The sequence below is a fragment of the Verticillium nonalfalfae genome, assembly GCF_003724135.2.
Source record: "Verticillium nonalfalfae strain VnAa140/NRRL 66861 chromosome Unknown scaffold_254, whole genome shotgun sequence".
In the NCBI taxonomy this organism is placed as follows: Eukaryota; Fungi; Ascomycota; class Sordariomycetes; order Glomerellales; family Plectosphaerellaceae; genus Verticillium; species Verticillium nonalfalfae.
The window spans coordinates 1-17,603 of record NW_021167479.1 but is presented as its reverse complement, the minus strand read 5'-3'; the positions used below and the strand labels follow the sequence as shown (position 1 = coordinate 17,603).

Here is a 17,603-nt window from a genome sequence, read left to right as displayed (position 1 = left end):
TAGGGTCTGAGCCACTAACGTGAGTCCAGTACTATAAGTAAGACGAACATCCAATGCAATACTTTGAAGGGTAAGAGGATTGATGTTGGTTTTATTCTCTGAAATCAAATGATTCTATAAGGCTTTATAGATCAATCCTAATATAATCAAGCACCCACTCATCCAAAGCAACGGGTCTCACCCTCCCAACTTGGCGCGCTAGAAAGCCGAAGGTGGATTTCTTCAAGGAGGTCCGAGTTACTTTGTTGGTTTGCTACATTGAGTCGTGTATAGAAGACGTTCTAGCAACGAGATTAGGTAATGATCCATGTATTAAATTGAATGAGCTTATAAGGGAAGACCTACCGGGAAACATGCCTTAAAGGTGATATTGCAAACCGTCTTCTGCTCACGAAACCCAGAGAGAGCGCTAGAATCAGGACGAATAGGATCCAAGACTCTTAGCCGCCTTGGGTAGAGTGATACACGTGCCGATCTTGAAAGTATCGCTGCCACCGTCGGCCCACCAATCCTGGATAAAGGCATCCGATTCGTAGCAGATGGACCCCGACCAGAATTTGGCCCTCTGTCGCCCGGCTCCGTAGCCTAGGACGCGGAAAGAACGGAAACTGAAGAGGTCCGTGCTTCTGCAGGTGTTGTCAAAGATGTTGAGGTCGCGGGCGGCGCCTCCTCCGCAGTTAGCGCCAGGGAAGATGCGGACCTTGTAGGAGAGAGCCCCAGTGCCGAGGCAGAGAACGGCGGTGAGGGTCTTGGTGATATGCATGGTGGTAGATTGATAGGGATAAAGGATCTTGGCTTTGGTTTGAGGTCTGGGATGAGGCGAATACGAAGCTGTTGAGTAAAGAAGCATTCTATTGAACGTTGCAGAATCTATCCCTTATATACTAAAACTCCGGAAACTATAAGAGTATCTTAAAACTGTTTAGTAAGCTTGAATAAAGCAGTGAATCTCTGTAAAAGATCGAAACGGTCCGCGTAAATGCAGCAGGCACCTAGATACGAGTATACTTAATAGTGCTGAAAGTCGGGGTAGTATATACGCGTAATGCCTAGTTTTATCTCTTTGTAAATAACGCAGTTTAATGCACAGAAAGGGAGCTGTTCCCCCGTAAGCGGTAGTTTAATTCGTGGAATGAAATGCCCCCGAGATTGATTTTGAAAAAGTTATGCGGTAAGTAAGACCGGTAGCTGTGAATGATTTTTATTGGAGCATTTGTTAAAATAAACTTTGGTAACTGTTCATTAGCTCCTGACTATGAACTATCTTGAAGTGGTACTATACCAGTCACCGAACGAATATTCAGTAAGTGGGAAGAAGAATCACATGACCTACATAATATATTGATTTCATACCTTCGACTATTAGCGGCCTGCCAATAAAGGCTAAAGCAGAGCATGGGTAAACATTCTCTTAGGGAGTGATATACCATTCCGCGTAACTGGTACCCGCGTACGTGGACTCTCCGGCCTTGCTCTATTTTTCCGCAGGCTGAAGGAAGCTCCCCACGAAGAACCGAGGAGCACCTACGGAAATTGTTTGTTGCAGGTTTTACTGTATTTCTCACACTTAGTCTGTCCGCCTCTCATCTATCTGACAAGGCGAGGCACAGCAACTTCAGCGACGCAAACTTAATTTACGCCAAACTGGAACAAAACTGGGGTATCTTCCTGTTGTTCCTCAGACCTCTGCTTCTTGACGTGAATATCTTCTTAAGATTTGCCGCCTACTCAGGCCATTCTACAACATTTGGCACTGGTTTACAAGCCAGAGAATAGGATTCTTAGCTCGTTTATGGTCTCGTTGACAATGCCGAACAGCTGGAGAAACGACTAGAGCAACGAATACTGCGAGACATTGCTTCCAGGTGAGCTGCCACGCAATGCTTCATGGACAACATCAAGTCACACTTCGAAGCTAACCTCTAACGTGAGTCTCGGGGAATATACAACTCTGATGTTCGAGGCTAGCTCTTAGGTTGATAAGCCTTAACTAATGACGGCCGATGTTTCCTAGCGGGAAACCACTCCAGTCGATACCGCGGACTAGTAGCGACGGAAGAACCAATATAATCATGGTCACAAGACGGATTGAAGAATTCCCCATGTCAGTAAAGCAGAGCCCTAGTCTCTCCTCATTTGGATGTGACTCCTCTCCATGTAGACATTGAGGCATATTCTTTTTGGAAAGATAATCGAATAAATGAACATGTTTGGAGTCGTGACAGTTCCTGCTGTCAGCTTCGCCCTAGACCCAGGCGTGTCAGTTGAGCGTGTCAGCTTTACCCCTTTATGTGCTACACCTTGGCTGCAGCGTAGGGGCCTCCTCTTTCCCAAGCACCACAGATTGGCCACGACCTGGCCTTTCCTAGAATCTCAGCCTTTCGTTTTTATTAAAGGCTACAGGGAAGCCGCTAAGGTGTGTTGGCGATTTGCAGCGGCGGCTCCTCTCAAAATTCCACCACTTACACCAGCGACACAACGATCCTCGAATCGTGACAGTCTAGCATTGGATGTGATTTTGCGGTAAGCACGTTCCGTCCTAAACAAATCTGATTCTTCAGTCCAAGATCAGGTGCATGGTGAACATGTGATGACCGGTCCTCGAGGCACCGGTAGTCTCAATCCGCCACGTTCATGGCTTACCTACCGAAGCCACGGCCACCCTTAAATTACAACGTCTGGGGACACGGGACCAATCCTTCATCAATGAACTCCAAGGTATCAGACCTTATTGAGCTGACAATTGATCACATGTTCTTTCACGACGCAAGATCGTACTTCGCTAATCGCTCAACCATGCAAGATCCGGCCAATTGAGCATGCAACACGAGTCAAGCTCAGGTCAAGGCCATCATGGCCCGTGTGCTGCTATGGGCTTGTAGCAAATTGGTTTTTGCAACATAGATAGACCCAAGATCCGAACACAACTTGGTGGTTCTGAATGTTGTTCAACAGCATCATTCTTTCAGCTTCTTTCACTTCTCAGCCCATATTCAATGACCTCTTTTCAACCATGAAGGTCTCCGCTTTTGTTCTTGCCGTCGTCGCCCAGGTGGCCTCGGCGCACTACTTCTTCGACACCAACATCATTAATGGCAACTCACAGCCCTCATTCAAGTACGTCCAAACCTTCACCCGCGCCACCAAGTACAACCCCATCAAATTCTCATCCAACCCGGCGGCCGACATTCGCGATGGATCTTTCGCCGATGGTCCTGATATGCGCTGCAACTAGGGCGCTTTCTCCGCTGCTGACCGTACCGAGGTCCTGACCGTCAATGCCGGCGATGAGATCCGCGTCAGGCTTGGCTTTGGCGCCACCATGGAGCATCCTGGTATATCCACATACACCATTACTGGAAAGGCGATGAGATTGCTAATCTATTGCGGCTAGGCCCCGGACTGGTCTACATGTCCCGCGCCCCTGGTGACAACGTGAAGGCCTACGACGGATCTGGAGACTGGTTCAAGATCTTCGAGGAAGGAGTCTGCACCTCTAGCAGCGACTTTACCAAGAAAGCTTGGTGCACTTGGGGCAGGAATTGGATCGCCGCCAAGGTTCCCAAAAATACCCCGAACGGAGAGTATCTCTTCCGCGCTGAGCATATTGGTATGCACCTGTAATATCGGAAATGACAAGCCGAAAAATATGACTAATCCTTCCAAGGCGTTCACCGTTCGCATATCAACCAGCCCGAGCACTACGTGTCTTGCGTGCAGATCAAGGTCGTCAACGGTGGCAACGGCTCGCCCGGCCCCCTCGTCAAGTTTCCGGGCACCTACAACGCCACCGACGCCTATGCTGACTTCAGCATCTACGGTGGCCACGAAACCTTCCCGTTCCCCGGCCCGGCTGTCTGGAACGGTGTTAGCGGCGGTACCGCTCCTCCCACCACTCCTCCCACCACGACAACTACTCCTTCGACCCCTCCTTCGACTCATCCACTCACCTCGGGCTGTGCTTCTCTATACGGCCAGTGTGGTGGCTCCGGTTTCACTGGTCCCAAGTGCTGCTCCTCCGGAACCTTTCGCGTCAGCAACCAGTGGTACTCGCAGTGCTGGTAGATCAGCTCCATCGCGCGGTGTCCATTGATATGTTTCATTTCGCCAGCCCCAGTTTTGTCCGTTACTAAGTGCTCGGTGCAGGTAGTCGCATACGTTGCTGACTGCTATGCGACTATCTGAGATGGACACGTAACCCCCATTTAGAATATAAGTTCCTAGCGAAAACATCTCCATCACATACGACCATACCTACTGGAAAACTCGGGATCCCGTCCGCTCTCCCATCGATAAATCAGTAAGGGCCGGATCAGTAGTCGGGTGGGTGACCACCGGCGAATACCTGGTGTTGTATGTTTTTGCCTTTTGGGCCGACATTTTGCATGGTCGGAAGGTTGTGCTCGGAGGCTCGAGCTTGTGGTGTGGATGAAACAGGGGACTTTTTCTCCACTACCTATTATTTCTTTCTATTGAGAGGGCTCCACTGCTTATATGAACCCTGCTTAATAGCTTTGGCTATGCCAGCGAGCTCTGACTAGGTAGGGTAGGTGATATAAGACTTGGTTAGTGATTGACGCTATCTCTTTGAATTACCACTACCTACGCAAGCCAGCTATACCCATCTAATTCACCGATCACGAAAGCCGTGATTTACGTGCTCCTGAGAGCTGTGAATCCCAGACCCGGTGATCACCATATCGGTGAATCCCATACAATGATCACCTTCCCAGGTGATTCCCTAATATTGGTTCAACACGCTCAGAAATATACACAATAGTTCTCATGCACTAGGTATGTACATATGCTCTTATAACCTATCATCTCGATATAGATACGACGGCCTGAGCTCTCTCCTTGGACTTGTAAGCTTTCTATCTTTTCCCCAGCGCATTGCATGGGCCAGAGATGTTCCACCTAATGAATGTACTGGTTCTTACGTGCTGCAAGTCCATGTTAGTAAGCCCGGCTTTAGGTGCACGGACCAGTTGGCATATATTTCCATGTAACCACCTGCTTATAGAGGACTCGTATAGACTTAACAGCTGGTATATCTTAGATAGCCTATAGAGGGGTATTAGTAGAAGTATTGACTTAGTTAGTTGGTGGAATTTACCTGGTGCGAGGGGCCCTGTGCCCTCATGCCCGCTATAGCTTAGTTCTAGGCACCCTCCTGCCCGATAGAAAAGCTCCCCAATACACACACACCTTTCTTCCACACTTGACCTCCTCCATCAGAACGCACCCATGGGTCGCTCGAGGCAGGCCAAGGTTGGGGGTATGCTGCTTCTAGCGAGCGGACGAATCAGGGTATCACTGGTCTTAAATGCAAACGTGACAGCGCCATACAAATAAGCAATGAACATTCCCAATGATTCCTCCAAGTAGATCACCTAAGGCAGTTTATAATGCAAGGAACCATCACCGACTATCCAGACGTTATCGCTAACACATACCGGCCAGTACTCAGATATGCTTCCTTCTCTCTCTCAGTCAACCCCTTCTGCTCCCCTTTATGCGGGTCACTATTAAGGACATGACTCCGCAGGCCTTCTCGCGTAGGCGGTTCAAGCGCCCCGCACCCGTCTTTTGGACACCGATACGCCGTGTCCACGGCAAAGTACTCCCAGCGCTCCGTCAGCGCCCGCCGCCGCCGGATCTCGACGAGCTTTCCCGCCATGTCGGCCAGATTCTGCCGCACCCAGCGCTTCGCCAAGTACTTGTCGGTTTCAGCTTGAATCATCTTCAGCGTGACATGGCCCGAGACTTTTGGCCGCCAGTCGTCCAGCGGGACCTTCCACAGCTCGCCCTCGACGTTGAAGCGGCAGCGGTCGACGTTCTGGGTTCTCGTGTCGATGAGCCAGTCGTTGTTGGGGCCCTCGGTATCAACGGCGTAGTCCTTCCAGTGCTTCCCCAGCTCGAGGTACTTCATCAGCGCTTGCTTGCGCCGGACGTCGTCGATATTTCTCTCCCGTAGCCGAAAGTCCGGCTCTCTCGGCACCGAACCGCCATTGATATCAGAGGAGCCTTTCTTGCCCGTGCCGAGGCTTATGAAGAGGCTAGGGGGGTAGCCGTGCAGTCGAATGACTTCCCGGAGTGTTGCCCCGGAAGGGTTGTTAACCGCGAGCCCGCCGTCGACGTGCTTGTTCCCGTCCGGCATCTTGATGCATTCGAAGAACCGCGGAGCCGCCGATGTCGCCCGCGCGACCTGCCAGATCGGGGTGCTGTTAGTCGGCGAGCTCTCCGGCGCGAACGTGTCGACACGCTCTGTTGGACGCGGGCTGAAGTCAGGCCTGTCGTTCGGCTGCTGGGTATGATCGGCACGGGGCTTGTCGTAGGTCCGCCACATGCACGCGTGATCGATGCCGCCGCTCCTGTTGAAGCGGAACGAGAACACCAGGCTACACACATGTCAGCAGACTAAAGGGCCAAAGGGACTCTCGGAGTGGCAGACTGACGTGCGTGTGCGGTCCCCGCGGTACTTGAACGGCTCCGTCTTGGCCCGTGTCTCCGTCATCGGCTCATGGTCTCCCGGGAGGTTCCGATAGATCATCTGCTGGAAGGCACCGCGCACCCTTCGGGTTGCGTACTTTGCCCGGGGATACCACGCCCAGGACCTTTCGTGCCACAGGCGAGGCTTTCCGAAGACCTCGTTGCCGAACTCAAGATATTGCTTTAGAGCATTATCTACTGACAGTCGCATTCTTCCGAGCATGATGGCCGAGAGTCTCTTCCTGTTAACACTATGATCTAATGAAATGATTGAACCATCACGTACCCTCCTGTTGATGTACCCGCCATGTAATCGAAGTAGTGGCAAGGTAGGAAGTCATCGAGATTCTCGTTGACATCTCCTTGGTCCTCCACTGCTGTTCTTTGCTGGCTCTTGGGCGACATCCATGGGTAATCAGAGCTGGCCGTTGTCAGACCGTCGGATAGCCGTATCTCGGCAGCCCTGATCTCAACCATGAGCGCCCTGAGAATCAGCAGACTGGAGTACCCGCGGATGCCTCCACCATCTGTCGAGCTATGTCAGCGGTAGGACCCAGGAACCGAGACTGAGCGGAGACCAACCAAAGGAGATGACAGTCTTTTGTCTCCATGGCCCCTCCAGGGCTTGGTCGTCGTTATAGGACCAAGTACGCAGTGGGACCGGGACTTCGGCCTCGGGTACTTGTGAAGTGCCCGAAGTGCGTGCGGACGCACCTGGCGCGGTGCTGTTGAAGTAGCGTGATGGCTCGATGGTTAGAGCGTCACTGTCTGATGCCATCGCCGTACCAGATGAGTAGATTGATGGTCGAGTTGAGTAAATGATGAACCAGAACCGTCTCGAGATTTTGCCATAGACAAGAGGTAGCGATGTGTACGAGTCGGACCGAGAGTAGGCGATATGTGAGGGCTGAAAGCAAGAGTCACATCCGACGCGATCCTGCCTCATCGGTTTATAATCAAATAAATCAGCCAGGGTGTACCACACAGTTCTTCAGCTCCAAGGAACGGGACGATGTCGCGTGGCCACTTCCCCCTCTGCCAAATGTGGCGGCTTAGCAGAGCGCTCGTATGCGAGCCTCAACCAAAAATGGCAAACCACAGACAATGAGCAGAGAGTCCCAGAGCCTTGCCACTGCAAAATGCACGTGCAATGAGGCATGTTCTCGTAACGTCGATGGTAGAATCAGCTGTTTGACCTTGTACTACTGTGATGGCGGCCAGGCTCGATTGCCAGCGTCCCTACAACACCATCTTCAATGCAAAGGCGTGGTAGCTGAGTCAGCCGTGTGAGAATTCCGGGTGCTGGCTGGCTCAAAGGTGACAAGGCTCTTGTTTCAGGCCGGGCGTGCAGCTGCAGCCGTCGTAGCCCGCAGAAGATGGCTTTCTTCCTGCCACTCGGGGAGCGCTCCAGGCTCTCAGAGGACGCTGAGCTGGGCGTTCTACCCGCCAAAAAAAGTGATATCACATCTGTCCCTCCCAATGAAGCGAATAAGGCAGCTCAGCCACTAAAGCCCCTCATCTATACCTTCGTGCTCTTATCTTACTGCTTATCGCGCTCGTGTTTGGTCTAAACTATTGAAAAAAAAAATCCAGCTCCTCGATTCTTGAGGGTTCACAAGCACGGATCCGTCGTTTCCAACGTCGAAAGTCACAATTCAGCAGCGCCAGAAGGCGATGCTGATGGAAATGATACAAAATGAATGGTAAGGCTCCAGCCAAGAATGATAAAAGATTCAAACAACCGCCGTTGTGCAAGTCGATGTAGTTTCTCGCTCAGCCTCACTCCATTAATCGTAGCTCGATGTCAAGTGATCAGCCCGGAGTTGAGACATTTCGGGTCAAGGGCATGAAACCAGGCCCAATGGCCAGGCAAGAGCCTCTCGATACGCAGCGGCACAATCCAATCAAGGGACGGCGAATTAAGCGCATGATCGTTTCATTACTCCAGTCAACTACTCCAACACGACCTCCGTTGTCATCTGCAACCACCACACCCAACGTTCGCGTGTGCTCAACTACCAATTGGGCGCCGATAAACAGCATGCAAATCTAAGGCCAGCAAGCAGATAATGCACACAGTGCTGATCATTTCGTGAGAACATACAGCTGCTTGGATTGCCCCATGAATCGATTCATGTTGTACCCAAGACCCAGCTTCCAAGTATGTACGGTGGCAATATACTCGCCGTTGCCACTTTTGCTAGGCAAACGAACGTCCTTGCTGGCTCTCCATCGCGGTAGCTGGACGACCTCGTAATGTTTGGCTGGCTCCGTTTGTCAGCGTGCGGGACGTTCGCGGCCTGGGCCGAGGTTGATGAAGTGGGAGACTGAAGCAAGGAGAAGACTCACATCCGAGCCACTCTTGGGGATGCGTCGTAAAGGACTGACGCCTCATATCCAAGACTGCAACTTCCGGCATTTTTGAGTGTACCGTTTCTTGCCGCGATTGTTGTGGTTGTGGGCCTCTTGCAAAGTTGGAGACGAAATCAAGGAGCAGATAAAGCTGGACGAGACCGAGCGAAGTGGGTGGAAGTCGGTTGGCAGCTCGTTCTTAAGGGAACGTCCATCAATCTGATGGGGCGATGGCGCTTGAAAAGACCGCGGGCCATCGGACACATGGCTTTCTTCGGGCGAACACGTCCTCTGCCATTGTCGCAGCAACCCTGGAATATGTGCCCACATGACAGCCGGGGGCGGCAGGCCAGAGACGGCTTGAGCACTACCTACCTCGACCGCTTTGGGGTAACACAGCACAAAGCCTCGTCGAAACACAGGTGTTTCGGGCAGCATGGCTTGCACACGTGGCGTACTACTTCCATATTGGCGGTGAGGCTGAGCAAAGCAAGCATCTAGCTCGGGGTGGTGTCTGCCAGACTAGTCACCTAGACCTCAGTCAGCCCAGTCATGACAGTCTGAGATTCGGTCATTGTGATGCATCAGGCGTCCCTCGTGAGTTATGAAGTGACTATCAGAAGACCAACCAATGTCAGGCGCGAAGTAGGGGCGCGACTTGAATGCCAAGCAGGTTTCTGTCTGCACTCAGGTGATTTCTCTATGCTTTCAGGTCGCCGAGAGCACGTAAAACGACCAATCACGGACCACATCACGAGCAAATATTGAGACTTTAGCTGCAGGTTGCGACTAAAGGTCTATCGCCCGCAAAAATTGGAAAGCCTCATGCGCGTCGAAGGGTAATCGTCGAGACATCCTAGCATCCAAAACGTTGAATAAGAGAAATATCAATCGGTTCAACATGGTCTAGAGAAGTCTTTGCTCAGGTTATTCAGCTTAATCAGACTGAGGAACGATCGTTGATCACGTTCGTCCTCCTCCGATATCGAGGCTGGTCCCTCGCAGACCTCTCTTACTCAACACTGATTTCAATTTTGTTGAGCCATGAAGCAAATGGCTCGCTGAAAAGGCTCATAACCCGTCTGCTTGGAATTGTTGCAATGAGCAAGCGGCGTTCGGCTTCCCTGACTCTGGGCAGGCGCTTCACACCAGAGCTTTGTGGAGCACCACGTGTCATGTTTGTCGTGGGCGTTTCTACAGCCTCACTTTACCCAGGAAGCCGTGATATGAGGCGAAATAGAAAGATTGGGAGACTATCTATGTATCTGAGTGTCATACTCTGCACAATGGTCCATCGGGTTGCTCAATGAAAGCCTCGGCACCGACACAGGTTGGGCAGCAAAGCATTCCAGTCGGATCAAACTTCTTCTTCGCTGCCAGATGAGCTGCGTAGTTGGAGCACTAAAAAGCCTCAATGTAGTCAGGATCATGTCGGTCGCCCTCGTTCATGTAGCCTCCCGTGTTTGGGGCCAACCATTTCGTGGCAGCTCCTTCCACGAATGTGATAATGATGATGATGATGATGATATATTTAAACGCCTTGAAATCCCCTAGGGGTAAACGGGCGCCTACGTATCCCTATATACTACTTATATAAATGAAATCCTGTATTCTAGCTACTACTAGGATTAGAGACCCCTTATAGCCGTAGTTACTTAGGGACTCTAATAACTCTATATCGAGTTTTTCTATATTATATATTATATCGAGTACTAGGTTATCTATTATTATTAGGTTAGCTCCCTATTAGGCGTTAGCGCCTCGGGAGAGCTATAGTAATAGCTAAGGGTCTAATTAATGGTTATATCCTTATTTAATATCTAGGGTAAATCGTATTAAAGAAATCCGAGTCTCTAGTTAACTTAATAAAGGATTCTTAATTAATACTAAGTATCGTATTAATATATTATTATTAGCCTATCTATAGCGGGTTCGACCTAAGGTAGGTCTTCTTATAGAATAGTAAATAACTAAGGGTTTTATCTTTATTATAGGAGTAGGTCGTTTTAGCGTTAATATATCCGAAGCGTAAGTAATATTTCTCGAAGTCCCTATATCCTATCCTAGCCGCTAAAAGGTAATATAGTTCCCCTCTCTTAAGGATATTAAGTTCCTCTATAGGTTTTATTATAGCTTTTAAGTCGAGCTCTACGTAAATAATAGGTTATTCTTTTTCTTATTAATATTTATATTCTAAGCGGTATTACTTCTATAGGAGCTTCTTAATATAATTAAAAGTTAGGGGGGGGTTTTCCTTTAGGGTTTTATTAACTCTTTTCTTCGCGAGGAAATCGGCTAATTTATTATTATATATTCTTATATATCCTAAGGACTATTTCGTATTAATTAATATAGGGGAGCTAAGTATAAGCTTCTTAAACTTAATAATAGCTTTTTATAAAGATATTAAAGGTATTCTATTTAAGTACTAGATTACTAATATATTATCGAGGTATATTATTATAATAATAATAGAATCGTGTATATATAATAAGAGGTACTCCTTTAGGCCTATTCTTATTACTTTAACTTCTATATCGAATACCTGTACTCTAAGTAGCGATTAGCTTCCTTTATATATATATTATTCGTAATTACCTTTAAAGATTATATAGCTAAAGCCCGATAATCTTACGAGCTAGGAACTATCTATAAAGATAAGGAGGTATATTATAAGTAGGGACTCGACCTAGTAATTAAAATACTTAGCTATTTCTTCCTTAATATCGAGTATCGGAGCTTTTATATATTCTTTAAGGAATAGAATTAGTTTTAGGAATTAGAGGATTATATTTATAATAATAATAAGAATAATAAGCTATAGGGAGTTTCCTCTATTATAGAGGGTTTTATACTAAGAGATACGAGGAACTAGTAAGTATATTACGTCTAGGGAGCCGATCTTAAGGGTATATCGAATATAGGCTATATCTAGTAATATAGGGACTAGAAGAGTATTTAACTCTCTTAATATTACTAGTATTAAGGTAGTCTTCTATATAAGTAGCGTACTTCTAATTACTAAGTTAACTACTACCTATATCTTATTAATTTACTTTACTAGGCCGTTCTAAATAGATAGGAACTCTCCGTTCTTTCTAAAAGTAGCGGGCTAATAAGGCCCTAGATATTAGATTTCTAATCTATATAGTACCTTAAGTAGTATTATAGTATATATAGCCTTATATATAGCTTTAAGTAAGGCGCTATATATTACTTTATTTAGCCTATAGATATATCTTATTATAGATCGTACTAAAGCTACCCTTTTCTCGATATAGTACTTAAAGGATAGGGCCTTATTAAGCTATATACCTAGCTATCTTATAGATATCTAGGTTAATACTATTCTATTAACGTAAATATATAGTAAATAGTCTATATAACCCTTATTCTATAGATCTAAGCTATTATTATATAATAATAACGTATTAAATTAAAATAAAAACTATTTATCGCTATTAGAGGATAATAGGGTAACCTATTAATAAGTTCTAGTATTATAATTAGTTTTTCCGTAGACGCTATAGCTCCGTTTCTTTAGCGTAGCGTATATAGATAGAGCTAGATTTTATCGTATTTCCTCCTTTACCTAAGAATCTACCTCCCTCTAAGTAATCTAGTCCTAACCCTCGCTTAGAGTAAAGCTTCCTCTTTATTAGAGTTATATTTTTTTAGCCCTATAGTATTAGCTAAGGATCGTATTCTCCTCTTAAAGTATTACGACCTTAGACTTTAAAAGGGCGATCTAGTATATTATATTACGTATACCTTTCGTAAACTACTCGATAGTATCTAAAATTAACGATAGTAAGTTACTCTTATAATAAATAATACGACCTTTAATAAAATCGGACTATAAAATAGCTTATATAGTAATTATAAGCGTTTAGGAAGTCTAGAGATTAAATAGCCTATAAAACGACCTTAATAGTATTAGCGTTTTTAATTTTATATTTAGCTTTAAAAGAACTATTTCTAAGTTATAGAGTATAAATCTAGCCCCTCGAAAACCGTTTTAGATATTTTTTTCTATTATTATATCTCGGAATATAACTAAAAACGTAAATAGGAAGTCCTCCTTTATAATATAGTTTATATTAACCTTTATTTTAATCTCGATTTACTAATTATATACTTTCTTAAATAAGTTAAAATAATTAATATTAAGAGGTTAAAGTAAATATAATAAATAAAGGGGTATATAGAGCGTAATAATATTATTCTCTTTATAGTAGAGCTTAAATTTAATTAAATAGTAATTTTCGTAGCTATTTAAGATAAGGATACGATAACTACTTAACTTTCTAGTTTTTATATATTAATTAAAATACTAAATCTAATCGAGATTAATTTCGTTTATCGTCTAACTATTTAGAGATATTACGATTCTCTAATTATATAGAATTATATTATTTTAGTACTAAGTTAAGAAATAATATTTATTTATAATTATAATATATAGTAAGATATAGAATCTAATTATACTAATACTTTAAATTATTATAATCTATTCCTAATTACTTAGCTACTTTATTTTTATATTAGAATATCTTTCTATATTTATAATAACCGTCTTATTAACGATTACTCTTATCTAGAAATTAATCTTATTAAAATTATAGATATCGGAGTCTATTATACTATATTTCGTAATTACGTTCTATATAAGCTAAAACTATATATTTATTATATCGGGATCTTTATATTAAGCTCTTTTATAGTCGTATTTATAAAAGAAATACGTCTAGAGTATTAATTATCGTTTAATAAAGCTTATTACTTATTATAGCCCGATTAATAGTATACTATAATCCGTAAATAATCGAGAGGCTATATCTCTAACTTTACTAAGCTAAGGAGGGTAATATTACGAATCTAAGTTAAGTATATATTTAATAATAGTCTTCTCTTTAAGGTTAATTAATTTTATAGAATTAGGAGGGCTATTACATTAGATAGTAGTACTACGTAAGTAGCGGAGGAGTATTATCTTTAGTATATTATAGATCTTTATAGTACTCGTAGCGCTTAAACTCGGTTTATTTTTTATTACTTAGATAGTAAGAATAATCTAGCTTTCTTTATAAGTTACTAATATTTCTAGTTATAGAATAAATATATAATAAAGTATAATTCTTCGAAAGTTAAGCGGGCTAGACTACTTACTATATTAGACTACTCGCTATATATCTACGTTACTATAATTAATTATTAGTAAGTTAGAGAATCGGCCTTTAATAAAGTATATAATTTCTATTTTACTTAGGTCGAAGTTTACTCTATTATTTTAGCTCTATTAGAGTATCTTATTAAGGATTCTCTAAGCTTCCTTTATTATATCTTCTAATATCTTACCTATATAGAGTATTATATAGTCGTTAGTATATCTAAACCTATAAGCCTTTATACTTATATTATATATCGGCTCTATATATAATAAGAATAGGATCGGGGAAGCTAGGGACCTTTATAGGAGGCCGTATTAGAGGGGAAGTATTTCTATTATAAACCTTTTATAGCGTACTCGAGCTACTCTATAGTTAGTAAAATAGGATACTTACTATATTAGGTTATTAAGTTAGCTTTATTCTCTAAGGTAATAGTAGAGTCTATTTTTAACGATAGTATCGAACGCTCTTTCGATATCTATAGTAACTACTATTACTACTTATTTTCTCGGGAATATAGCTTCGATATTATATATTAGCGAGGCTATAATATTATTAGCTAATCTTTTAAAGAAGGCTCTAGTAATTTAGGGGTTAAGGACGCCTTAGCTAATAGTAGTTTAAGTAATTTTTCTTATTAATAGGCGTTTAAGGCCTTTACCTATTATTAAGAGGAGGGAGATTAAGCGTTATCCTTTATAGCTATTAATATCTCTATTTAGTTTTAAGATTATTACTATATCGGCTTATTTATATTATAGGAGGTAGTACCCTAGATTAAGGTAGGCCTAATAGAGCTTATAAATAAATTCTCGTATAGCTAACTAAGCTATTTATAATATATTAATTATAATAGCGTCGTATCCTAGGGATATATTATTAACCCTTATAAAGGCTACTTTCGCTTCTTCCTCTATTATAGCGTTATCCTAAGCTAGTATTTACTCTAAGTATATAGTAGTATTAGGGCTAATATTAGCTTATATATCGACCCTCTCTATTAACTTCTTATATAGAAATCTAGCTTAATCGGCTAGTATTAATATAAATATATCTCTATCTTATAGGGGGGGGGGAATTAAATTAAGTCTTTAGTTTCTCTTAGCCTATTACTTTATAGAGGTCTTAATCTATTTTAATCCCTTCTACTTAAGTCGATTAGAAGGCTACTTTAGCCTCTTTAATTACTCTACGGAATACCTTCTTAGTAATAATTAGCTCTTCGAGTAATACTTTCTCTTTCTAGAGGGTAGTAAAGACTTTATAACTTATAGTATATTTATCGTTCTACTATCGCTTATATTATAAAGGCTTATTATTAATTAATAAAGTATTAATAGTAGCTTATAGTAAAGTATTTAGTATATTTATTATTATATTTAGCGCTTAATAGATTAAGAAGTCGATTAGAAAGGTCTAAGCGTTTTCTATAATAAATTCTATAAAAGTAAAAGTATTAGCTATTATAAGTTTTCCTTTAAAGAGTTATCTATAATCCTTATTATAGAGTACTATAATAATAAGTATTACGTAATTAGATAAAGTATAGAGGTATAGTATTATTTACGTCCTAGCCCTTAAGATATTAGTAATATATAGGTCTATTATTAACCCTTTTAAGTTTATATTATTATTATTATAATCTAGGTTTTAGTCTTCTTTAAGCCTATTATAGTATTATATAGTAACCTTAGGGGTATTTAGTACTTATAGTAAATAGAGGTCTATTTAGTTCGTAATAGAGGTAGTTACTAAGTATAGGGATACCTTTAATTATTAATTAATATATTATATATTAAAGTCGCTTAATATAAAATAGTAATCGGGTAAGCTCTATATCTCTAAGAAGTTAATAATATTACTCCTTTTTATATCTATATAGATATATAGGAGCGTAATACCTTAGACTTTAATATAGTAGATATCTTAGTATAAGGGGTCTATAAGGTATAAGGGTTTAAGGGTATTAAGAGTTTTCTTAATATAAATAATAATATAAAGTCGAATATCGAGAGAATTCTAATTAATAATTAAGGAGTATATATTATAGTTAGGGTTAATCTTTATTATATATTTAGTAATTAAGGTTTAGGGTTCTTAAATTATAATAATATCGGCTTTTTCCGCCTTAATAAGGCTTAGGGCGATATTATAGCTCTCGTTACTTTTACTAATATTTACTTAAAAGATCCTAAGTTATTATTTATTTATAGATAAGTAAAGTAATTAATAGGGTACCTAGGAGTATCTCGTAAATAATATCTAAGTTATAAAGGATATTACTTAGAATTATAATAGCTTTATCTTCGTCGATCCTAAAATATATCTCCCTCCTAAGTACTAGCGTCGTTAAGGTTATAGCTAACGTAGTTTAATTATATACGTAAGCTATATAAGTAATCTCGATACTTTATTATTAGATCTATTATCTCTTAGCTCTTAATAGTCTAGAGAGCCTTCTATTCTTAATACTTAGTCTAGCGGGGTATTTATCGTAATTACTCTTATATAAGCCTAAGTAGTTAGTATACTATAATAGCTCTATATATCCTTCTATAAGGTATTTCCCTCTATATCTTATATATAATTATTATCTATTATAGGTTCTAATATATTAATTATAATAGTTATTATAGTATAGAAGTAGCTTATTCCTATTAAGCTATTATAAGATTAAGCTATTAAAGAATTAGAAAGGGTTTATAAATATATTACTATCTAGGAAAGATATTATCTATATCTATTTATCCTCTAATATCGTCGCTTACGTTATTTAGTATTATATAAGTTCTCTTAAAGTAGCTATCTTTACCTCCTCTTTTATATACGAGTTAGTATTAATATCTTAATTATTATAGTCTATTAGTATTTTAGGGATATTCCGAATTATATATATAGCCTAAATCTTAAGTCTCTTAATATTTATTATATTAAGCTATTTAAATAGCTTAATATTATTAATAAGTATAATCTCTCTAATTCTATTAATTCTCGGAGTAATCGTAATACTAATCGGAATCCTAATTACTTAGATAATATCCGTAACCTAGAGTAAATAAGACTAAATAATATAATAATAGATAACTACTAGGTCGATACTTCTAATAGTTTCTAAGAGTTAAATAAAGATCTTATTATTATAAGGTTAATAGGGGGAGGGTTCTATATTATCGGTATTCTTATTAAGTTTAGGTAGCGTATTTCTATTTTATATATCTCCTTTATTTATTATAGTCTTCTAAGGGCCCTTAATCGTTATACCCTATTTTAAGGCTATAGGGGCTCTATATAGGATACCCGAGATACCTTAGTTCTTATCGAGTTAGTTCTTCCTAGCGATATTAGCGTAAGTTAGTCTAATAAAGGGGGGGGGTTATTATTTATAGTATTAGAGTTTATTATACTTTCTAGTAATAATATCCTCTAGCGTTATTACTAATAATCTACTATAATATCCGATTATAGTATTATTTATTTTATCGTAATTAAGGTCTTCTAAGGTCTTTTCGATATTATCGATAAGAGCTTTATTAATATATATATATATTAATTATACCTTCTAGAGCTTTATAATTTCGCTTATTATAG

At 41.3% G+C, this 17,603-nt stretch overlaps 4 protein-coding genes across 4 annotated transcripts; 1 reads left to right on the top strand and 3 right to left on the bottom strand.

The window, feature by feature from the left end:
• Positions 1-415: 415 nt before the first annotated feature.
• D7B24_004535 (uncharacterized protein) lies at positions 416-763 on the bottom strand (the record flags this gene model as incomplete). The annotated part of the gene is made up of 1 exon (XM_028638703.1): positions 416-763. One exon carries the CDS (start codon positions 761-763, stop codon positions 416-418), a length of 348 nt encoding a protein of 115 aa, XP_028490214.1.
• Positions 764-3,013: 2,250 nt separating this feature from the next.
• On the top strand, positions 3,014-4,166 carry D7B24_004534 (uncharacterized protein; the record flags this gene model as incomplete). The annotated part of the gene is made up of 4 exons (XM_028638702.1): positions 3,014-3,212; positions 3,395-3,610; positions 3,668-3,877; positions 4,147-4,166. The coding sequence occupies 4 exons, from the start codon at positions 3,014-3,016 to the stop codon at positions 4,164-4,166; spliced, it is 645 nt and encodes a 214-aa protein (XP_028490213.1).
• A 770-nt stretch (positions 4,167-4,936) lies between these two features.
• On the bottom strand, positions 4,937-7,270 carry D7B24_004533 (uncharacterized protein; the record flags this gene model as incomplete). The annotated part of the gene is made up of 5 exons (XM_028638701.1): positions 4,937-4,943; positions 5,604-6,401; positions 6,459-6,728; positions 6,779-7,019; positions 7,075-7,270. 5 exons carry the CDS (start codon positions 7,268-7,270, stop codon positions 4,937-4,939), a joined length of 1,512 nt encoding a protein of 503 aa, XP_028490212.1.
• A 1,307-nt stretch (positions 7,271-8,577) lies between these two features.
• On the bottom strand, positions 8,578-8,911 carry D7B24_004532 (uncharacterized protein; the record flags this gene model as incomplete). The annotated part of the gene is made up of 2 exons (XM_028638700.1): positions 8,578-8,756; positions 8,842-8,911. 2 exons carry the CDS (start codon positions 8,909-8,911, stop codon positions 8,578-8,580), a joined length of 249 nt encoding a protein of 82 aa, XP_028490211.1.
• Between the last annotated feature and the right edge of the window lie 8,692 nt (positions 8,912-17,603).